The 22073-nt window shown below is 41.4% G+C and overlaps 4 protein-coding genes across 5 annotated transcripts in view; 3 read left to right on the top strand and 1 right to left on the bottom strand.

Annotated features, from left to right (window-relative positions):
• Nucleotides 1-2874: 2874 nt before the first annotated feature.
• Nucleotides 2875-22073, bottom strand: part of LOC115767229 (protein gone early) — a 31909-nt gene continuing 12710 nt past the window's right edge. For both annotated transcript variants that reach the window (XM_030711426.1, XM_030711427.1), the window contains exons 5-11: nucleotides 6429-6692; nucleotides 6209-6360; nucleotides 4911-5038; nucleotides 4280-4846; nucleotides 4084-4206; nucleotides 3511-4014; nucleotides 2875-3413 (exon numbers count right to left, since the gene is read on the bottom strand). In XM_030711426.1, coding sequence (XP_030567286.1) covers nucleotides 3326-3413; nucleotides 3511-4014; nucleotides 4084-4206; nucleotides 4280-4846; nucleotides 4911-5038; nucleotides 6209-6360; nucleotides 6429-6692 — 1826 coding nt within the window. In that variant the 3' untranslated portion in view covers nucleotides 2875-3325. The remainder of the gene's footprint in view (nucleotides 3414-3510; nucleotides 4015-4083; nucleotides 4207-4279; nucleotides 4847-4910; nucleotides 5039-6208; nucleotides 6361-6428; nucleotides 6693-22073) is intronic.
• On the top strand, nucleotides 8132-9453 carry LOC115767191. The gene is made up of 4 exons (XM_030711382.1): nucleotides 8132-8146; nucleotides 8237-8455; nucleotides 8504-9035; nucleotides 9113-9453. The coding sequence occupies exons 1-4, from the start codon at nucleotides 8132-8134 to the stop codon at nucleotides 9451-9453; spliced, it is 1107 nt and encodes a 368-aa protein (XP_030567242.1).
• Nucleotides 13256-13999, top strand: LOC115767189. The gene has a single exon (XM_030711380.1). The coding sequence runs from the start codon at nucleotides 13256-13258 to the stop codon at nucleotides 13997-13999; it is 744 nt and encodes a 247-aa protein (XP_030567240.1).
• On the top strand, nucleotides 18023-18625 carry LOC115767188. Its single transcript, XM_030711379.1, has one exon. The coding sequence runs from the start codon at nucleotides 18023-18025 to the stop codon at nucleotides 18623-18625; it is 603 nt and encodes a 200-aa protein (XP_030567239.1).

Raw genomic sequence — 22073 nt, 5'->3', positions numbered from 1 at the left:
TTTGACCCATGTCCATAAACGAATCTTGGGGTAAGATTTGGACATGAATTTCGACCAAAAAATCGGTGTCGAGATTTGAATGCCACATTAATATAGAGGGAAAACCATGAAGGAAAAGCCAAACTTCGTGAAAATCGGATGAGATTTGGCCGAGTTATGGGGGTGGTAATTTTTGACCCATGTCTATATACGAATCTTGGGGTAAGATTTGGACATGAATTTCGACTAAAAAATCGGTGTTGAGATTTGAATGCCAGATTAATCTAGAGGAAAAACCACGAAGAAAGTGCCAAACTTCGTGGATATCGGATGAGATTTGGCCGAGTTATGGGGGTGGTAATTTTGGACCCATGTCTATATACGAATCTGGGGGTAAGATTTGGACATGAATTTCGACCAAAAAATCGGTGTCGAGATTTGAACGCCACATTAATCTAGAGGGAAAACCACGAAGAAAGTGCCAAACTTCGTGGATATCGGATGAGATTTGGCCGAGTTATGGGGGTGGTAATTTTGGACCCATGTCTATATACGAATCTTGGGGTAAGATTTGGACATGAATTTCGACCAAAAAATCGGTGTCGAGATTTGAATGCCACATTGATAAAGAGGGAAAACCATGAAGAAAAAGCCAAACTTCGTGAAAATCGGATGAGATTTGGCCGAGTTATGGGGGTTGTAATTTTTGACCCATGTCTATATACGAATCTTGGGGTAAGATTTGGACATGAATTTCGACTAAAAAATCGGTGTTGAGATTTGAATGCCAGATTAATCTAGAGGAAAAACCACGAAGAAAGTGCCAAACTTCGTGGATATCGGATGAGATTTGGCCGAGTTATGGGGGTGGTAATTTTGGACCCATGTCCATAAACGAATCTTGGGGTAAGATTTGGACATGAATTTCGACCAAAAAATCGGTGTCGAGATTTGAATGCCACATTAATATAGAGGGAAAACCATGAAGGAAAAGCCAAACTTCGTGGATATCGGATGAGATTTGGCCGAGTTATGGGGGTGGTAATTTTGGACCCATGTCTATATACGAATCTTGGGGTAAGATTTGGACATGAATTTCGACCAAAAAATCGGTGTCGAGATTTGAACGCCACATTAATCTAGAGGGAAAACCATGAAGAGAAAGCCAAACTTCGTGAAAATCGGATGAGATTTGGCCGAGTTACGGGGGTGGTAATTTTTGACCCATGTCCATAAACGAATCTTGGGGTAAGATTTGGACATGAATTTCGACCAAAAAATCGGTGTCGAGATTTGAATGCCACATTAATATAGAGGGAAAACCATGAAGGAAAAGCCAAACTTCGTGAAAATCGGATGAGATTTGGCCGAGTTATGGGGGTGGTAATTTTTGACCCATGTCTATATACGAATCTTGGGGTAAGATTTGGACATGAATTTCGACCAAAAAATCGGTGTTGAGATTTGAATGCCAGATTAATCTAGAGGAAAAACCACGAAGAAAGTGCCAAACTTCGTGGATATCGGATGAGATTTGGCCGAGTTATGGGGGTGGTAATTTTGGACCCATGTCTATATACGAATCTGGGGGTAAGATTGGGACATGAATTTCGACCAAAAAATCGGTGTCGAGATTTGAACGCCACATTAATCTAGAGGGAAAACCACGAAGAAAGTGCCAAACTTCGTGGATATCGGATGAGATTTGGCCGAGTTATGGGGGTGGTAATTTTGGACCCATGTCTATATACGAATCTTGGGGTAAGATTTGGACATGAATTTCGACCAAAAAATCGGTGTCGAGATTTGAATGCCACATTGATAAAGAGGGAAAACCATGAAGAAAAAGCCAAACGTCGTGAAAATCGGATGAGATTTGGCCGAGTTATGGGGGTGGTAATTTTGGACCCATGTCTATATGCGAATCTTGCGGTAATATTTGGACATGAATTTCGACTAAAAAATCGGTGTTGAGATTTGAATGCCAGATTAATCTAGAGGAAAAACCATGAAGAAAGTGCCAAACTTCGTGGATATCGGATGAGATTTGGCCGAGTTATGGGGGTGGTAATTTTGGACCCATGTCTATATACGAATCTTGGGGTAAGATTTGGACATGAATTTCGACTAAATAATCGGTGTTCAGATTTGAATGCCAGATTAATCTAGAGGGAAAACCATGAAGAAAAATCCTATATCATATATATATTCTATTTTAGAAGCTATATGTCAACTTTGGTGACTCCAGTTCTTATTATTTACCAAAATTGCACAAATAACAGGATATTGATATCGATTCTTATCGATTATTTGGAGTTAGTTATCGATAATCGGAAACAAACTCGATCTGCGCGGGAACCAGGAGAATCTACATCTAAAAGTCAAGTCAAGTCAAAAGTCATCAAGTCTCTAGCTCTTATAGCTTCTGAGATCCTTGCGTACATACATACGGACGAACGGACGGACGGACGGACGGACAGACAGACGGACATGGGACATGTTGTTTGCAGCCTTGATATGTATATATACTAAGCATCATCTAAAAAAATTAAAAATAAAATAGGCTCTAATTTGCTGACTGGATAAAAAGATGTGATAATCATTCGATACCCATGGTCTACTATTTGTACAATCTTAAATTCTCCTCTAAAAGAATACTTACGATTTGTTACGTTAAGTTTCGAAAACTGCTAATACAGATTTGAAATATGTTATAATACATAGGTAGGTAACTCAGCTGAGAGAAAAGCAGCTGTATCACGCTCTTTAGCTGATATTTTATAGAGTATGCGAATAGAATACATCCCAAAAGCACACAATTGTGTGCAATTTACACCCAAAAAGTAGCCGAAAAATATGCAATCATTCACAGCATGTGTCATGAAAATTCGTATTGTTTTTTATTGCTTTGTAAAAAACGTATGGAAATTAAATTCAATTTATACAGGAATCGTCAATGCACTTAGCCACTAACTAGGACTACAAATTACACACTATAGAACTATGGAATATGTCGTCGAGCAGGCAAACGTGCTTTAAGTGTAGTTCAACTTGTAAATTAAACAATTTGTCGCAATTGCAAAGAGTACACACAATGCATATATGTATGTGTGTGTATGTGTGATGTCAACAGTGGTTGCTTGTGTTACAAATGTTTTTTTGTAAAGTAATACTACTTATAACACATAAACTAAGTTTATAGCTTAATTACAGACTAAGTTTAGTGTGATTTGTGTGTCCGCTTGTGAGCGTATATCTATGTGTGTGTGGTTTACTCAAAAAAAAAGTACAATAAATATGTTGGCTGAACTAAGGAATCGTACACACTAGCCACAGAGAGATGTCCTCACAGCAAATTGGAGCAGCTGACCTCCGAGGCGGCACAGTTCGTGGAGCGTGGCAGGAATTGTATGTGCTGCCAGGTGGCGTTGAAGCTACACCAAAAAGAAAGAGACAAAAACAAAAGAGAGAGAGAGAAAGGGGCAGACATTAGTGGGCTGATCTGATAGTCAAGTCTCTAAGAGCACTTACAGATAGCGCTCGGCTAGCTGGCGCTCCACATGCGGCTTGATGCGCGCATAGTCCTTGTCTGCAATCGTTGTACTGCAATGCTGCTGCATGTACGCCAGCGTGAAGAGCTCGTTTTCGTTGTAGGAACGCAGGCCGGGCACCCGCAGCCGCCGAGTGAGTCCCAGCGCCTCATAGGTAACCGCCTGATCGATGCCAGCGCCCTGGATGGCGCTGCCAGCATCGATGGCCGTCACAAAGCTGGTCAACGCTCGAGCCGCGGTGCGAGCAGCACTCAGCGTGACATGGAAGCTCTTGAGGGCTTCCGGCGAGAAGCCGCGCAACTCATGAGCGAGACGCGGCGGCTGTCCGGCTGACAGGCAGCCTACATCCGGCTGGGCGTATTCAATTTCTGGCACAGCATCGCTTAGATCCGTGCTCTGGGCATTGAACTGCAGCAGAAAGGTGGGGAAATTGTTGATCAACGTCTCCAGGATGTCCGTGCCAATGCGCGCGAAGTTCACAGCGCTAAAATTAAGGCGAATAAAGCAGGGATTAGAGAGATACACAAAACTGATTGGTCTGGAATACACTTACACGGGATAGCGATAGTCGTAGTAGTTGTTGCTGACCAACACTCTCGAGATGAGCAGCATGTTCAGCTTGTTCGAGTAGGCAATGGGCTGCGGATGATCCCGGGTGTACATCTCGGACACAATGCTGGCAAAGAAAGCGAGGAAATTGGTAAATCAGTTGCTCGAGCTAATTATTATTGGTCACTTAAGTCACTTACACATCCAGCATGCCCAAGGGCTTTAGCTTGTTCTCCATGCGCGATCGGCGAAATGTCCAAATGGACTCCAGGTGCTCCACGAAATTCAAATTGCTCAGCAGCAGATCGTTGTAGTAGTTACTAATGTAGTCGGGCTGCTCGAGCACCTCGCTGGGTATGCCGAACTGTAGCCGCATTTCGGCTAGCTTCTTGTGCAGAAATCGCCGGGCTGTCGGCTCTAGCCAACTCGCCTGCGCCAGCGAATCCTGCAACTGGTTGCGCAAACTGTAGAACATGAGCTGCAGGAACTTCTCGTTGCCAATCGTCTTGTTTAGGCCGCCGTTGGCATCGCTCATGCGGCTGTGGGACGCTGCCTCAAACTGCTGCTTGGGCGGCTGCTGCTGCAGTGCGTCCACCGCAAAGGGCACCCAGTCGCGCACCACCCGGCTGCAGAAGAGCCAACGCGGATAGCTGGCCGTGCGCCCATAGATGGTATGATCAAAGTGCTCCGCCAGCGTGCGGTACTCCTTGGACAGGTGCGGCAGCATTTCACGCGCCAGCGACCAAATTATAAAGTTGTTAATGGGTCTGCGCGAAAACAAAACAAAGTATTATCAATCTATTTTATTGTTAAACCTTACGCTCAATTCACTTTTTGTCTGAGGTCGAGATGAGCGTCGACAGCTCGTGAAATACTTCCACATCGCGCACCAGCACTTCCGTCTCCTCAGTGATCCTTATGTTGGTAAAGATGGCCTGCAGGGATTCCAAAATGGGGAGCTGTGGCAAAACGTAACGTTGTTATAAGAAATATATATCTATACCCTATATCTAAGCAGCAGATTACGATATTTTCAAGATATCTTAACAAAACAATAGTTCATTCAATAGTTCCTATCTTTGCCTAAATACGGTCCGCTGAGAGGAGAATAGTGTGCAGCCAATAAGAAAAAGACGGTTCGACTAAACCGACTTGGCTAGACGAATATAGGAATGAAGTCGTAATATAGTTATGAAGTCGTAAACTATAATACTTTCCTATTTCCTACTAAGTAGGCCTCGTTTTGTATTTAGTGACAGAAATATCATTAGTTGTGCATCGGATAAGATGTATTGAAACGTAGGTCTACATTTAAAAAGGAATTAACAGTCTTATTTATTTTATGATATTGTTATTGATCCCTTGATTATTGAGAAAATATGAATTTTCCGTCGCATACAGGACACAGTCTAATATAATATGAGAGTAGGCTTTGCTAGGAGGAAGCCGATCAGATCAGGGTTTCTTTATTAAGCACCAATGTTCCCTTTAGGAGCTGCAGTAATTTCTTGCTCACTAAGACAAGCCCAGGTGCTCCCTTCCCCCTCTCTCTGTCTTTTGGGATACTCTTTTTAGCGTTACTATTAATACTTTATACAATCAGTGAGCCAGCTATGAAACTGCGATCCTTTGGCTTTGAAGTAAAGCCTGGCTAACGCTCACTATGCCATTAAATTCATGTATCATCATCTTTAAGAATCTTGCTATATATTTACACAGTTTTTGTAATACTGTAAATGATAATCGTTGCATTTGACAATTATAAATATGTACTCATTGATTCTTTGAAGTCTCTTAAGGCCCAATTCTGAACTGCATGACATATTTTATGGTTGTTAAGTTAAGGATTTGTTTTGGTTAAGGATGCGAAGCAGCTGTCTGCCTTTGGATTCGTTTGGTGTCCAACATCCGCGAATCCAGGCTTGTGCACGTATGTTACGTATGCTTCAAACCCGTTTCACTTCAAGGTGAGAGAACTTTCTGCTTTCTGATATTTGTTTTCTAATATACCAAAGTGCTATCCACAAATTAATTAGTATGCTGCCAACTTAATTTGAAACTAGTTTTTTTTATAGTAATTGGGAAATCACAGTGAGCGGTAGCTCCCGCTGTCGCCGCGGTTGCCTTACCGATGGCGCTATGCTCTTGAGCTCGGCCAGCCGGAGCAGCTTGTTCTGCTGACGCTCGCCGCTGCCCTTGGCGGCTTCAATGTGATTGACAATGCGGCGCTCGTAATAGAAGATGTCATCCGCAAAAAGATCCGCCTCGCGCGACACCATGCCTGTGAGGGGAATGAAAACGTGAATGAATTGGACTGCAGATTGGTAGATGGGCATGTTGATGGCTTACCCATGTTGATGGCAAAGTCGCGCAGGAGCAGCTTATAGCCGCGCACCACCTCCTCGTCGGCATCGGGGCCATAGAAGTACTTGTCCGGCAGTCCCAGCTGGCCCTCGTCCAGGGTTATTATGTAGTCGTAGGGCATTTTATAGCTGTTCTCCACGCTAACGCGATAGTAGGGAAAGATGCCGAACTTGGCCTGTAGAAGCTTTAGGGCGCTCTTGTACTCCCAGTTCTGCAGCCGATTTGTTGCCGAAAATGCTTGCCAGCCACCTGAAAGGGGAAAGGGTGGTTGAGTCGAGAGTGGCAATTAGTATTATGCGGTAATTCAGTATGCGGAGGAATGACCCATCGCACCGCTACCCCTGCAAGGGGGGGTGCGGAGCGAGGGGCTGGTGGTGGGGCTAATGAAATTCCACAGAAGCAAGACATGAAATTTGGCAAAACTTATGACAGCACCATATGCATATACATATTAGTGTATATCGATCAGTCAAATAAATATCTTTTGCATACGTGTCCATGTGTGTATGTATATATGTGTGCGTGTGTATGTGTATTTTTGGGTTTATAACAATTAAAAGCGCTAAAATGTTTGGCTGCAACGTCTTGGAAATCTCAGACCACTTCAGTCTTGCAGTCATAAAAAAAAAACTATCACACAGTAACGACATTTGTATGCTCTATAAAATAAAAAGTCAAACGAACTATTTCAGCAATATTCAAATATGCGGGAACTAAGAACTAAACTGGAAACAGAAATAAACATTGTATTGTTCATATAACAAGTATCTTAAAGTGTTTCGAATAAAAGGAGATTTTAAAGTTGTAAAGTTGCTTGAGAAGCTTTAAGCGACATGTTTTTTCGCTTCATGGTTTGAACCAGCTTCCTGCCTTGAGATTCTGCTCGTAAACTTGGCTTGCCGAATGCAGGCTTCGGTTCAAATCTTGCCTTATCATAGTTTTTCATTGGAATACTTGCTGTGAACTGGGCCGTTAGAAAACCTTACAAAAAAGAAAAACTTCCAATCATAAATCTCCTCAGCTTCTATGGGTAAGCCACAATTAACACAATCAAGTGCAAGTTTTTGTGTTTAAAAAGTATTCCTTATATATGATCGCTTTTAAGATGTTTTTTATTTGATTTATGCATCTATCCGTCTATTCATCTATTCAAATATGTTAGTTTTTATGTTTTTATGAAATTATCTGGTATTTCGAGCACTTCACGCAGCCCTAAAATGATCCATTTGTTACATTGAGAGATTTCATGGGCAAAGAACTTTACGGCTTAAATTCAAGTCTCGATCGGCCCATTTGAGAGGGGCTTTCCGAGCTTGTCAGCTTCGGGCATGGCCAAGTGGCATCTGCCAGCTGATGGCGGCAGTTTGAGGCACTCTTGGACACACACATTGGGATCGATTGTGTCAGCTGTGTTTGCGGTATTAATTAGCGCCTGCGAGGCGAAAAACTAAAATCTAATTCCCCAGGTCCGTGCTAGCCGGATTTGTGATGTGTTATAGTTATATTTGATTTTAACAATTTATTGCAAATCAATGCGAGCAAATTAATTAACTTCAATTAAAGTCGTCCCAGTCTAGCGACACTCTCTATAAAAACTGAACGCCGTTGCCAAACAGGGCATCAATCCAGTGCAGCAGCTCCAGCGCTAAAGTACAATCGAGTCCAGACGCGTTCCTTGTGTAAACAGCATGAACAAATTTATGGTAAGTGAACGTGAGCTGAGCTGAGCGGAGCAGACCCGGAATGGAATCTAATCTAATCGGATCTGATGATGAATTGTAATCCGCTTGCAGTTTTTGGCCTGCTTGGCAGTGCTCGGCTGCAGTCGCTGGGCAGCGGCGCGTCCTGATCTCAGCCGTCAGGCCTACCGTTACGAGATTGGCCAAAACGACAACGTTGTCAACACTGGCATCGTGTCCCCGCCGGTGATCACCACAAGCACCTCGTATCAGCCAACGGCATCGGGCAACACCTACTACAACAATGTGCCCACTGTGGGTCAGCTGACAGTTGTGGGTAGCTCTGGCTTTGTGCCCTCCACCCAGGTGAGCGGCGGTCAGTACAGTGGCGGCAACACCTACACCACCAGCGGCGGCGGCGGCGGCGGTGGAAGCGGCAGCATCAGCAGCTCCTTCTCGAGCGGCGGCGGCGTCGGCGTTGTGAATGATCATATTGGTCTGACTGGCATCCATCCGGGTCCCGCTGTCAACTATAAGGAACAGGAGGCGTACATCAGCCATTTGGCCAACTTCCAGCCACCGATCATTAGCAAACACTTCTATCTGCACACCGCACCCGAGGATCACGATGACCAGCAGATTGTGCGCTATGTGAATGTTGGCAGGCCACAGAAGAACTATCGCGTGGTGTTCATCAATGCGCCCGCATCCACCACCAGCAAGGCCAAGATCATTGCCAACGTGGCTCCAGTTGAGGACAAGACCGCCATCTATGTGCTGTCCAAGAAATCGAACGCTCTCGATGTCACCGCCGAGGTGGTCACACAGCGTCCAGCCAACCACAAGCCCGAGGTTTACTTCATCAAGTACAAGACACCCGAGGAGGCGGCACATGCCCAGCAAACCATCCAGGGTAGGTCCAAGCAGCTGCAGCCCCAGTAGATGTCTCATTTTAATATATCCCCCTCTCTCTCTATCTCGCTCCATTAGCCAACTATGACGCTTTGGGCGGCAGCTCGGAGCTCAGCAATGAAGGCATTGTGCCCGTCTCATCGGTCATCAACGCCCTGGGCGACAATGGCGCCTCTGGTGTTCTGGCCGATGGCTCCGGTCACGTCAACATTGTTGGCACTGGCGGTGCTCCAGTTGTCGAGAACACTGTCAACGGCGGCGTTGACAGCTCCGGCATCAGTCTCCAGTACGACGTGAACGGTAGCAGCAGCGCCAACAGCCAGACCACGACGCAGCTGGACAGTGGCAGCCTTGTTGGTAACAATGTTATTCAGACCTCCTATCTGCCCTCCAAGCCCATCAGATCGGTCAAGTACTAAGCATGCAATCTCGTCAATTGCATCCTTCCACAGACAACCCAGCTGATTGGACAGAACACACAAACACACACACACACACACACAAAACGCACGCCCGCCCGATTCTTGCTTCTAATTGAATAATCCAAAGCGATTATTTGCCTAGAATTTGTTAAACTTAACTCTTGCGATATTCTATTTAGATATTTTTGCGATCTATGCAAAAAACAAAAACTATATATTTTTTTTCCACAATTTTTTTTTTTAATAAAATTTAAGGATTTCTTTAAGCATTCAAAAAATGTAAAAATCATTTGAAGTTTTCTTTTGTAGCAAAGAAGTGGGCAGAAAAGAGAAAACCTTGGGAAGCCTCAAGGAATCGTTGGGTAAGTGACACATTTCAACTTATGCAACCAAAAGACACCAAATTATATAAGCTGCAAATAGTTTGCTGAAAATATTCACATCAGATTTGAAAGTCAAATTATGGTTAACAGCAGCTGCCATTTGATAATAGAAATTAGAACGTTTTAGGGCAATTTTAATTTAATAATAATTGGTTGTGCCTTGCACCAGCTGGCGCCAAAATGCCCTATGCCCCCGCCCTGCCCGTCCGTTCTCCCAACCAGGTCTAGTGTTTGGCAAGCTCTTCATAATTGTTCGAACTGCAACATCAAACGAATAAAACTTTAGAAAACTGAGCCGACCACCAACCGAAATCGATGGCAAATAAATTAGCGTCTTAATATAAAAAAAAAAAAAGAAAAAGAAGAAAAATAACAAAATAAGAAAAAACAAAGTCGAATCAAAATCAAATCGGAGAGCAACGCGCTGCAAGGTCGATTCGCCAATGCAACGCATTAAAATACCAGAAAGTATTATATAGATATATATATATATATATATATATATATATATATATATATATATTTATAAATACTATATACATGTCTATTATAAAAGCCAGCTAGGTGCCACGCCCCGCGTCAAGCGCCCCAAAAGCGACGGCATCGACAAATTTATGATCAAATATATGGATTACAACGCCAGCAGATGCTACCTGGTATTTGGCCTATGTGATTTGGTATCTGCATCAATATCTATATCTTGTATCTGAAAAGCATCTGCATATTAATGCGTCGCGATCTTTGCATAAAGATAATCACACCTACTAAATAAACGATACGATCTGTTGCCAGTCGCGTTGAGTCGACTCGAGCTGAGCTGAGTTGAGCTGAGTTGAGGCGAGGCGAGGCGAGTCGCGTCGCGTCGCACATTTGTCCCTCGGTTTTTACTGTCAGCATTCATAAAAAGTTACATAAATTATTTGCAGAGGCTTTTTATGTCTGAGCTTGATCGGCCGGCCGCATCGACGAAGAGATATGGAATTATGAATATGGAATGCCTAATTGATAATTATCGTTTTGTTCGCCTTTGGTTTGGCTGCGTATAACTAAATTAGTGGATCGGCCGATAGATCTGTCTCAATCTTTCGATCTTAGCTGACATTCACTGTTCGGCGGAGATAGGCAGTTTTATGTGCGCTTATCAATCAGCAGCAGTCATCAATTATCAAACATCAATCACGCGATCATAAATCGGTTCGCCAAATGCAAATCAATCGAGCTTCCACATTTACCCAAAAATTATGTTTATATGGCGACTCTTTGTGGCGACCTCCAAGGCAGACCAGCCGAATGTGTCGCACTCGCCTGACTCATCAGCTAAATGTGTCTTTGTTGCTGAGTGCTTTAGGAGGCCACCATATAAGGCAATGCTCAACAACAAGAGCTGAAGAATAAACATAATTGGACATGCTATGCTTGCTTTGGAAAACCCAAAAAGAAAAAAAAAACAACGCTCAATATAGTCCATTAACGGCCCATTTCGATTGTTCAACTTGTCACAATAAGTAGCTAAAGGTTTACAAACATACAAAACTTTTCTAGTCAAAAGAATTTACAGTCGAACAAGAAATAAAGTTTCCTATCCGGCTGAATTATTTTTATCTGGAGACTTATATGAATATAGCTACAGATTTTTTTGAACGAACCTCCATAAATACAGGATTTGTCATATATTTTTAGAATTTTTAATATCCCCCTGCCCGTTGTACTGAAAATATTTAAAGCCACAACTATTTTCATATACAAAATGCGGGCTAAATTTGAACTTTAGCCAAAATTGGCATATCTAACAAGTATGGTTAGATATATCCAATTTATGAGCTATTTCCATCCATCTCAATATATATATTTCTCAGATACCAGTTTCAAGCTATGATTTGTAGTAAAAGTATATTTAAATTCTGGGCGCAAATCGGTTTGGTTACATTATCTTTATATACATCTGCATGCTTGTATTAAACTTCACATTCAATTCTAAATGTTTTCAAATCCAACTTTGTTATTCCTTTCCCCTGTTACCAGTCTATGTATGCATACAGTATATCAATTTGTTATATTATTAAATTTTATCCTTGATAATTTGAATATCCAATTGTAGAGTTGCCACCCTGCAACACTTGCCACGTACGGCAACCCCTACAAAAATAAACATGTTTCTAAAAACAAAGTTTTATTTAAACAAAAATATTTATTTGCATATCCTTTAAAGTTTGTTGGGCCCGGATTTAAATTTAAAATTTTGAATAAATAAAACGTATCCATATAAATAGTTTATTATAGATATTTTTGATATATAGCATATATATATAATATAATTAGGCTGGTTTAGGGACTTGGGGATTATTTATAAAATGTTAAAGCATGGAAAAAGGTTGTGTGTATTTTTTCAAGTTAGTTCACATTGGCGAAGACTGTCTGATATATGGCTACTATATATATAAACATATATATATATATATATACATCACAATCACATCGCGTCATTCATATTAAGATGATGTATAAAATCATCTTTTAACTGTTTCAAATTTGCAAGTTAATCGATCAACTATGTGATGGGCAGGCCAGCATTGCCCTGGGGCAAAGAAAAACCCAGCAAACTAGTTTCGTCTCACAAATTTGGCCGATTGTTTGGTGGTAAAATGGAGGCCTAGAGTCGCAAGACTGAGAGTTGTCATGTTCAGGTGCCGTTTAATTAGATGCGAACGGTCAGCAAAGCCTACAAACCTGGCAAATTTTCAGTATATCGGGTCTATTAATAATCTAAGCTAACAATAGAGGCCAGCGCTACAGTCAAGTTCAATGCCTAAGCTGCCAAAAGATATATACAAGCCCAGATGTACGAATATATAGATATATGTATATATACAGAAAACAGATACGAACTGAACATAAAGAAACAAGCGACTATTGTTATAGATATCTATGGGCTTTATTCAAAATGTAAACCATGGCTACGCGGCGCATACAAGAATCAGCCACGCCCCATTTTGAGTGTACTGCTGAGTCAACTGGCAGAGGCGGCGCATCTGTGAGATACATTTGTGCATGCAAGAGATTTGAATAAATTTTTGGATAGCATTCGATGCTTGAGCCTATCTTGAAAGTTTGAGTCTTGAATGTTAAATTGTTATTGCTTGGCCAGCCAAGCTGCGCTGGCTGATTTACATAAATTACAACAACAATTCAAGCCAAATGACTGCGCCGACAGCGCAGCCGGCAGCCGATCTGGGAAGCGGCAGCGCATATAAGTCAAGTGGAGCGACAAGAAATGCAAGCATTGCCCCAAAGCAATCCAAACCTAAACGTGCTCAAACGAACGCGACGCGATACCAAATATCCATATATATATATATCCGCATCAGCAACACTCGCAGCAGGATTACCCAAGGATAACTAATACGAAACATTTAAGAATGCATTCCATAACGGCTCCAATTGTGCTCGGCTGTATCGCCGCTCTGCTGGTCGTGGCCCAGGCCCGTCCTCAATACGGCTATGAGCAGCCGCAGCCTGGCGATTTGCTTGTGGGCGGCGGCGGTGGCGGCGTTGGATTGCCCAATGCCGGCGGGCAGTTCGTGGGTCAGCTGCCGGTGCCACATCGCGGCGGCGACAAGTATTTGCCACCTGCCAGCACGACGCCAGCGCCCATCATCAATAAGAAGTTCTATTTGGTGTCGGCGCCGGAGGATCGCAGCAATGATGGCAAAGTGAAGCATTTGGTGCTCGGCAGGCCGCAGAAGAACTATCGCGTGGTGTTCATCAAGGCGCCGGCTGGCGACAATGCCAACGTGAAATACTCGGCCGAGTTTGCGCCACAGGAGGAGAAGACTGTCATCTATGTGCTGAGCAAGAAGGATAACGATCTGGATGCTGGAGATATTGCAACGCCCGCGCCCACACAGCCCAGCAAGCCGGAGGTGTTCTTCATCAAATACAAGACCGACGACGAGGCCAACCAGGCACAGAAGGAGATTCAAGGCCAGTACGACAAATTGGGCGGCACCAACGAGTTCCAGGAGGATAACAATGCGCCCATCACCTCCGTTATCGGCAGCCTCGATGGCCTCAATCCCGATGGCAGCTACAACTATCGCCAGATCAATCGCCCGAACGCCCAGCCCAGTGCCCAGTATCTGCCCAGTGCGCTTAACCTTTAAGCTGAACGATAGTTAGAAAGGATCTACAAACAGTTTCCTGCCCCGCCCACATCCCCCCACTTCAGTCCTTTACTCCAACGAACTTGTTATTGTGTTGTTTAGTTTTAAGCACATTTTTTTTTTGCTTGAATTTTTTTTTTTTTATTGTTTTTTGTTTTTTAAAAGAAAAAAATATATAAATAAATGAACGAACTGTATATTTAAAAAGTACGCAACGTTTTTTAAAGAGATGCTTCTTTTTGGTAAGGTCGCGTAGTTTCCGCGCTATAAAATGCCATTTAAAAAATTAATAAAAATGCCATAAATAAATTGAAATGTTGCTCAAATCAAGCAGAGCGGCTAGTAAAAAAGGTCCAAAGCCGGCCCACAGCAAAATGTTCAAATGCAAATCAACAATTCAAACGTCCAAAATGCGACAGTCAACAAAGCGCTCGGCGCCCGAAATAGCTCAAAATTAGCTTAAATGAAGTGAGAAATCAAAATAAGCTCATCAAATTTAATTATAATTGAATCAAACAACGCATCTTTTCTTCGACCGATCGTTAAACTGACGCCGCATGACAAAATACGAAGTCGACGAGGGAAACAACATGCCGCTACTTGTGCCAAAAAAAAAAAACAAGTAAGAGGCTCTAGTCGAGAGCTTCCGACTAGGGGATACCCTGCACCCTCTTCTTCCAACATCAAATGCCTATATATATTCTATTTTAGGAGCTGTTTGTCAAGTTTGGTGACTCTAGCTCTTATTATTTACCAAAATTGCCTAAAAAACAGGATATCGATTTTTATCGATTGCTTGGAAACGGAGTAAGTTATCGATTATCGGAAGCAAACTCAATCTGCGCTGGCACTAGGAGGATCTACATATAATTTCAAGTCTCTAGCTCTTATAGGTTTTGAGATCCTTGCGTTCATACATACGGACGGACGAACAGAAGGACAGACAGATCAAGAATATATATACTTTATGGGGTCGGAGTTGGTTCCTTCTGCCTGTTACATACATTTTGCTTTCGCACAAATACAATATACCCTTATACCAATTTTTGATGGGTTCAGGGTATAATCATCGAAAAAGTTTCGATTTTCGCACCGACCTCTATTTTGAAAAAAAAAGGAATGTAACCCCTTGCCATTTTGTCGATTGGGGTCAAAATTTTGGATTTCCTTTTTTGTCAAACGATAGAACTGATCCTTACGAATCAAAAATGGTATGAAATTGCAAAATCGAACATTATTTGATAGAAATTTTCCAAAAAATGATCAAAAAGGTTTCATTTACAAAAGAATCGGTTTTTTGTCAACAACATTTTTCAACACATCGATGATTGTTATGTCGTTTTGGAACGTCATATCTCCGCCTGGAGTTATGTCGTTTTGGATCGTCATATCTCCAAGCGGAGTTATGTCGTTTTGGAACGTCATATCTCCAAGCGGAGTTATGTCGTTTTGGAACGTCATATCTCCAAGCGGAGTTATTACCCGAGAGCTAGTACCTAGGAGCTAGTACCTAGGATAGGTCCGAGAGCTAGTACCTAGGATAGGTTCGAATATCAAAACTTTCTAGAATATTTTTTTAAAAATCTCAGGTAAATATAATCCGATATTAAAATATTATACCTTTTTGAATTCGTACGGATCCCTACTATCATACGGCATTCAAACAAATTAATAATTGATGGGTTGAAATGAGTTGTTGACCAAAAAGCGAGCTCTGTCGTTTTGGAACGTCATATCTATGTCGTTTTGGAACGTCATATCTTCGCGCGAAGTTATGTCGTTGTGGAACGTCATATCTCCGCCTGGAGTTATGTCGTTTTGGAACGTCATATCTCCGCGCGGAGCTATTACCCAGGGTAGGTTCGAATATCAAAACTTTCTTGAATATTTTTTTGAAAATCTCAGGTAAATATAATCCGATTTTAAAATATTATACCTTTTTGAATTCGTACGGATCCCTATTATCATATGGCATTCAAAGAAATTTAAAATTGATGGGTTGCAAAAAGTTGTTGACCAAAAAACGTTTCGTTTGTATAATCAACCAATTTTTTTTTTTATTTTTTTTAGACTATCTCGGCCAAGTAATCTCAGAGTCGAAGCATTCGCCAACCCATACAAGAGACCTCGCTGAGAGGTGTGTAGTCAGAAGGCTCAAGAAAAGATCCTTTAGAGACCTTCTCCAACCACGACACAGGAGAAGACGGCTTTGACGTTTGTCCACGATAAAGCCTGAGGAGCTAACCAGGATTGGCGAAATACCACCTAAGTTAACGGTTTTGTAATAAAAAAATATACTATTTTTTGATACAATACAATAAACATATATAAGTTAAAAAAAAGCTAACTTTTTCACGATTTTTTTTTAAACTCTCGGGTAAATATACCCTGTTTTTGAAATGTTATACCTTTTTGAATTCGTACGAATCCCTACTATCATACGGCATTCAAACAAATTAATAATTGATGGGTTGAAATGAGTTGTTGACCAAAAAACGTTTCGTTTGTAAAATCAACCTTTTTTGATAATTTTTGTAGACTATCTCGGCCAAATAATCTCAGATTTTGAAATTTTATACTATTTTTGACTCGTAAGGATCAGTACTATCTATGGCCAAAAAACATTTCGCTTGCAAAGTTTACCTTTTTAGGAGTATCTCAAGTGAGATTCATTAAATTATGCTAAATGAAGTACTGTCCGAATCGAGCTCTCTCCACTGGATTTATTCAAGCCATATAAATAGGTAGCTTTATCTAAATCAATATACTTACTTTGCATACCCAAGCCATTTGCATGAACATAATCTTAAACAAGTAAGAGGTTCTAGTCGGGAGCTCCCTTCTCTTCTTCCAACATCAAATGCATATATATATTTTATTTTAGAAGCTATATGTCAAGTTTGGTGACTCTAGCTCTTATTATTTACCAAAATTGCCCAAAAAACAGGATATCGATATCGATTTTAATCGATTGCTTGGAAACGGAGTAAGTTATCGATTATCGGAAACAAACTTGATCTGCGCGGGAGCTAGGAGCATCTACATCTAAAATTGTCTCTAGCTCTTATAGGTTCTGAGATCCTTGCGTTCATACATACGGTCGGACGGATAGACAGACGGACATGACTAGATCGACTCGGCTATTGATGCTGATCAAGAATATATATACTTTATAGGGTCGGAGAAGCTACCTTCTGCCTGTTACATACATTTGGATGCCAAGCCTGCTGCGGCTGGGAGCCGCCAGATAGTCGAATTCTCAAAAAAATAAAATCGAATAAAATAAAAAAAAATATTGCTGTTGATATTTTAATTGTCTCGACTTGTTGACAACGCAGCCAAACCAAAACGAATTAATCTACTAATCAGCCGCGAGGCTGCGAAACGCACCAAAAATTAAAAGTAAAACAAAAAAAAAAAAGAATTAAAAAATTCAACATTTGGACAAATGCAAAGGCTGTGAATTGAGCATACGTGAACGCAGATTAGATCACACTAGCTGTGCACAAGCCCATTAGTCAAACAATAAAAACTGTGCGCGGGCGTTGAATGATGCCGTGGACAATGGCTACATGAGTTTTGGTCAACGATAAAAGATAAATGATTCGCCTGAAATGAGGCGAATCTATAACAAAATCAGTTAGGCAATATGCAGCTAAAAACAAGTCTAAGCAAATCGAAACTATTTACAAAAAAAAAGTGCAGCTGAAACAAGATTTCCATCCAAGCTAAGTTCACTTAGTTTAAGGCTCAATTTGAGCCGTCGTGTGCATATTACGAAAATTATCTAAAGATCTTAGCATTAGATGATGTGGTAATGATTTGGCTGTTAACGGCTCTTTTGTTTTCATTCAAACGCACAATTAATTTGCAGCAAGTTTGTTGCCTAAGTCTTTTGTTTTGCAGCTACTAATTGGGCCAGAAATCTGTGCAAAATTTTAGGGTTCTCCACGTTACAAAAATATATAAAACTGAAATAGCGCTGTCGGCTGCCTCACACATTTTGTGGCATCCACCAGCGGCATGTTTAGCGTGTTTACTTTTCTCGGTTCGGTAGCGCTTTTGGGCTTGAGCCAGGCTCATGTGCCGTCGCGTTTCTATCTGCCACCGGCGGCAGGTGAAAGCTTTGCTCCAGCTCCAATCATTACCAAACAGTTTTATAGCGTATCCGCAGCTGAGGATTCGGAGGAGCTGCAGCCACGCACCAAGCATCTGCTAATTGGACGCGGCACGCGCAACTATCGTGTAATCTTCATACGCGCACCCAGCGCTCAGAGCGAGGCTGTGAAATACACGGCCGAGCTGGCGCCGCAGGAGGAGCGCACAGTCATCTATGTGCTGAGTCGCAAACAGCCGGAGCTGGAGGCGCACGACGTACAGCCGCATCAGCAGCAGTCGTCGTCAGACAAGCCGGAAGTCTTCTTCATCAGATACAAGACCAACGAGGAGGCGGCCGCCGCTCAGCGCGAAATTCAAACGCAATATGACCAGCTGGGCGGCAATACAGAGCACGCGGCGCCCTATGTGGCGCCAGTGCAATCCGTAATTGGCGCCCTAGATGCAGCCAAGCCAGTTGCTGCTGCTGATGGCTACAACTATCAGCGACCCACGGCGCGTTTTCTTTGAAGATTGGCGGTGCTGCTGGCGTTTGGGTGGTGTCGAATTAACGATCGACCCATGCGCACCACTAAGTAGCTTATTAACATTGCCGGGTAGCAGCATTTGCATAAAACTGATAAGCGTTCAACATGTAGACAATACCGATTAAAATAAAACCCCAATAATCCAAACACAGCAACAACAACAGCAGCAACAGCCACAAAACTCGTCATAAAAGTTAGCGAACGCGTAAATAAAAAAAAAGGTTCAGCTCAATAGCCGCAAAGTGTTTCTTTTTATGTTTCGCATACTTTTTGCAAACTTTTGTTTTTTTGTTTTTTTTTTTTTTTTTTAAATAAAGTTATTTTTTGCGCTTTTTGCAAAGTGCTTTGACCCTGTGCCAAACGAGGCACATTAGCAGCTAAAGCCAGTGCGGAGCATATGGACAATCAGCATAGCAAAGGATTAAAATATTTGATCTTAAATTGTATCTCAAAGTCAAATTTAAAAATTAACTTAATGTCAAATGAATATTTATATAAATGTGTTTCTCCTGACTGACCGATTGCTCAACTAACCCACAGTCTGAAGCTTCCCTCCTTCTGTGAGCACCAAGACGCGCTTTTGGATGATTCGGCTACCACGTGGAGGTAAACTGTGGCCAAAGCTCAAATTCAACAGCTTTTCTCAATGTTCATATATATTTAGGCCCCCAAAAATAACAACAAAATATACGTAGAGCTGATAGCAACGCCCTTTTCAACAAGATTTCGAAGGTTTCTCTAGAGAATTTTGGAACATTTTCATATAAATATAAATTAATAAATAATCACAATAAAATAAAAAATTAAAACAGCCAGCAAGCTGCTTTATTTAAACTTAAATACTTCATGAGGTAGTCCCAATGACTACGTAACGAATTGGGCTGCATTTAACTGAGGGGCTTTGTAGTTCGTCTAAGTTCGTCACCCAACTTATGGCCAAATTTACATAAATTTTGCAAATAATTAAATTGTGAACAACAAAAAAAAAATACAAGATATCAATGCATCTTTTTATATATTTGGCTTCTTCGCAAGCAGCTCTTGTAGATTTATTTGCATTTGCATTTAATTAATGGGACTGTGGAAGCGGCGGCCATATCTGGACATCAACTGGGCGACCTTTTTGTGATTGGCAGCCGAACCGCACAGGCTGGCAGCTATTAATCTTTAAATATGCATAAAAAAAAGAAGAAGAAGAAGAAGAAACAAAAGAAAAATCCAAAAAGATAGAGGAGGAAAGGTTATGCAAGCGATATTCAAGGGCAGTGCATTAATTGGCCAGGCTGAGGAAGTTTGTGTTCTAAGTCATTCGTTTGGGCCGCGCCACTTGACCCACAGAGCTGGCTTAATTGGTATATATATATATATATATATATATATATGCATAGAGACAGTATTTTAATACCGCCATCTGACTAATAAGTATTTGGTATCTGGTGGGTTATTGTATTCAATCGGCTTATTTCAAGGTGGCCAGCGCGCATAAATCATAACATTTTAGCCATATAAAATGTGGTCTTAAGTAAACGGCAGATCGTCGGCCGCGCAAACCACCGACAAAGCCCTCGCCCCAAAGCGCATTCAAATTATGCCAATTATAATGAAATTTTTCAATAATAAATAAATAAATAAATATACACAAAATATAAATAAAATAAGACGACGTTCGGAATTTCTGCTTTTAGCCGCTATCTAAAAATACAAAATGACACAACATAATCGAGTCATCTTTTTGTTTAGATGCGTGCCGCCACCGGCCGCTCTTATCAAATGCTTCAATTTACAAAAAACCGAGACCCAGACTCAGACCCAGACCCAGACCCAGACCCCCAGACTGCACATTTGGTAAGAGACCCAGCCGCAACCACGACAAGTGTGCATACTGGTCACACGTCTTCATTGAATTGTCTCGAACTTGCTCGGCCATGTAACTCGGAAAGATCTTGCATTAAGTTACCTGTCTCAAGACCATTATGCAAGCCTTAATTTATTCAATTAATAGCTCTCTAAGCATTTTTAAAGTCTTCTAAAACAATTCACTTGAATTTAGAATGATTTATTGCATACTCTATCTATTAAGAGGTTTGAATCCCAAACTTCGTGCTTAATGGCATATATGAAAAAATATGTACAAAAGTTGCTGTTGTCTGAAACTGTTGTCACAGTGAAATTACAGCTTAAAACAGGGGATCTGAGTATTCCTGATTATTGGGGCGTTAGAGAGAGATTGTTAGCCCAAAATAATGGCTTTCAAACTGTGATTTGAGATCGATTGGCGCATGGTATGGCGCCATGATTTGCCTCGATCTTTAGACCATATCAGTAGACTACTTGAAAAAGAAGACTTGGCTACGAAATTGCCTCGATCTTTGGAAGAGAACATCAAAAGACTTCTTGGGGACTGTGGCTATAAATCTGTGTGTAGATGTAGATTTCGATATTCGCCCCTTAATGGGAGTTGTCAAAAAATGCTTAAGTTTCAATTTGTATGCCTCTCGCTGCGATTGCTTCGAAAAAAATGCGTTCTTAATCGACACCAAGACACACATTGCCTAAAAGGAATATTGCAAACAGAGTAAACAAATAGGATTTTATCTAAAATTAATAAAAATAATAAAATCATTTGAGAAATATCAAATAGAAAATTGTATGAAGAGAAAAGCTTTCGCAGCGTATCATATAAAAACAATGAATAATACGAATTTCGTCGATTTTCCAACATTTGCATAACATTAATATAGCGCACAGTGCCCCCGTGTGGATGCACGGCATTTCGATCCGGGGAAATTCTGCCAAGTCTCAACGTAAAAGTGTGCAAGTCATGCAAAACAAGGAAAGCAATGCACTTGATCACGGGTTGTCCACGGTATGTCAGGAACTTAACTCTGCATAGAGACCTGAATCTGGCGCTTGCCAAAGTCCAGATTGCTTCCATTCCGGCGGCACGACGCAGGAGGCGTCCATCAGGCCACCTAAGACCGTAATTCATTACTACTTATAAGCTAGTTTTTATATAACTACTACAACAAAATAACTTGTTTCAAATACTGTTTATTGTACAGACAGCTAACTGGATACTAAGCGCATTATAAGATACCCTGAGCCCCAATAGGCACTTATTAAATTAAACTATAAAAAAAAGGCACATAGCCCTTAACATATTTTAATAAGTACAGGGTATTAAATTTGAATTATCAGATCCCTCCGTCTAGAAAAAGAACCCATATTATGGAATAACACCAAACTTTGATCCATTCATGTTGCTTGTGACTTAATTGTCTGCGTCCCATGAACTAGCCTAGAATCAATATAATTAAGTTTGGCGAATGAGAAACATTATTCCACGAATCTTTTGCTCTCGCTTGGGGGCCTACACATAATTAAATACTTATTAGCAATGGCAGAGTACGTCAAACACAAATCCCATTGCG

The sequence above is a fragment of the Drosophila novamexicana genome, unplaced genomic scaffold (assembly GCF_003285875.2).
Source record: "Drosophila novamexicana strain 15010-1031.04,08,12 unplaced genomic scaffold, DnovRS2.1 tig00001353-arrow-arrow-pilon, whole genome shotgun sequence".
Lineage (NCBI taxonomy): Eukaryota > Metazoa > Arthropoda > Insecta > Diptera > Drosophilidae > Drosophila > Drosophila novamexicana.
This window is presented reverse-complemented; position numbering and strand designations above follow the sequence as displayed.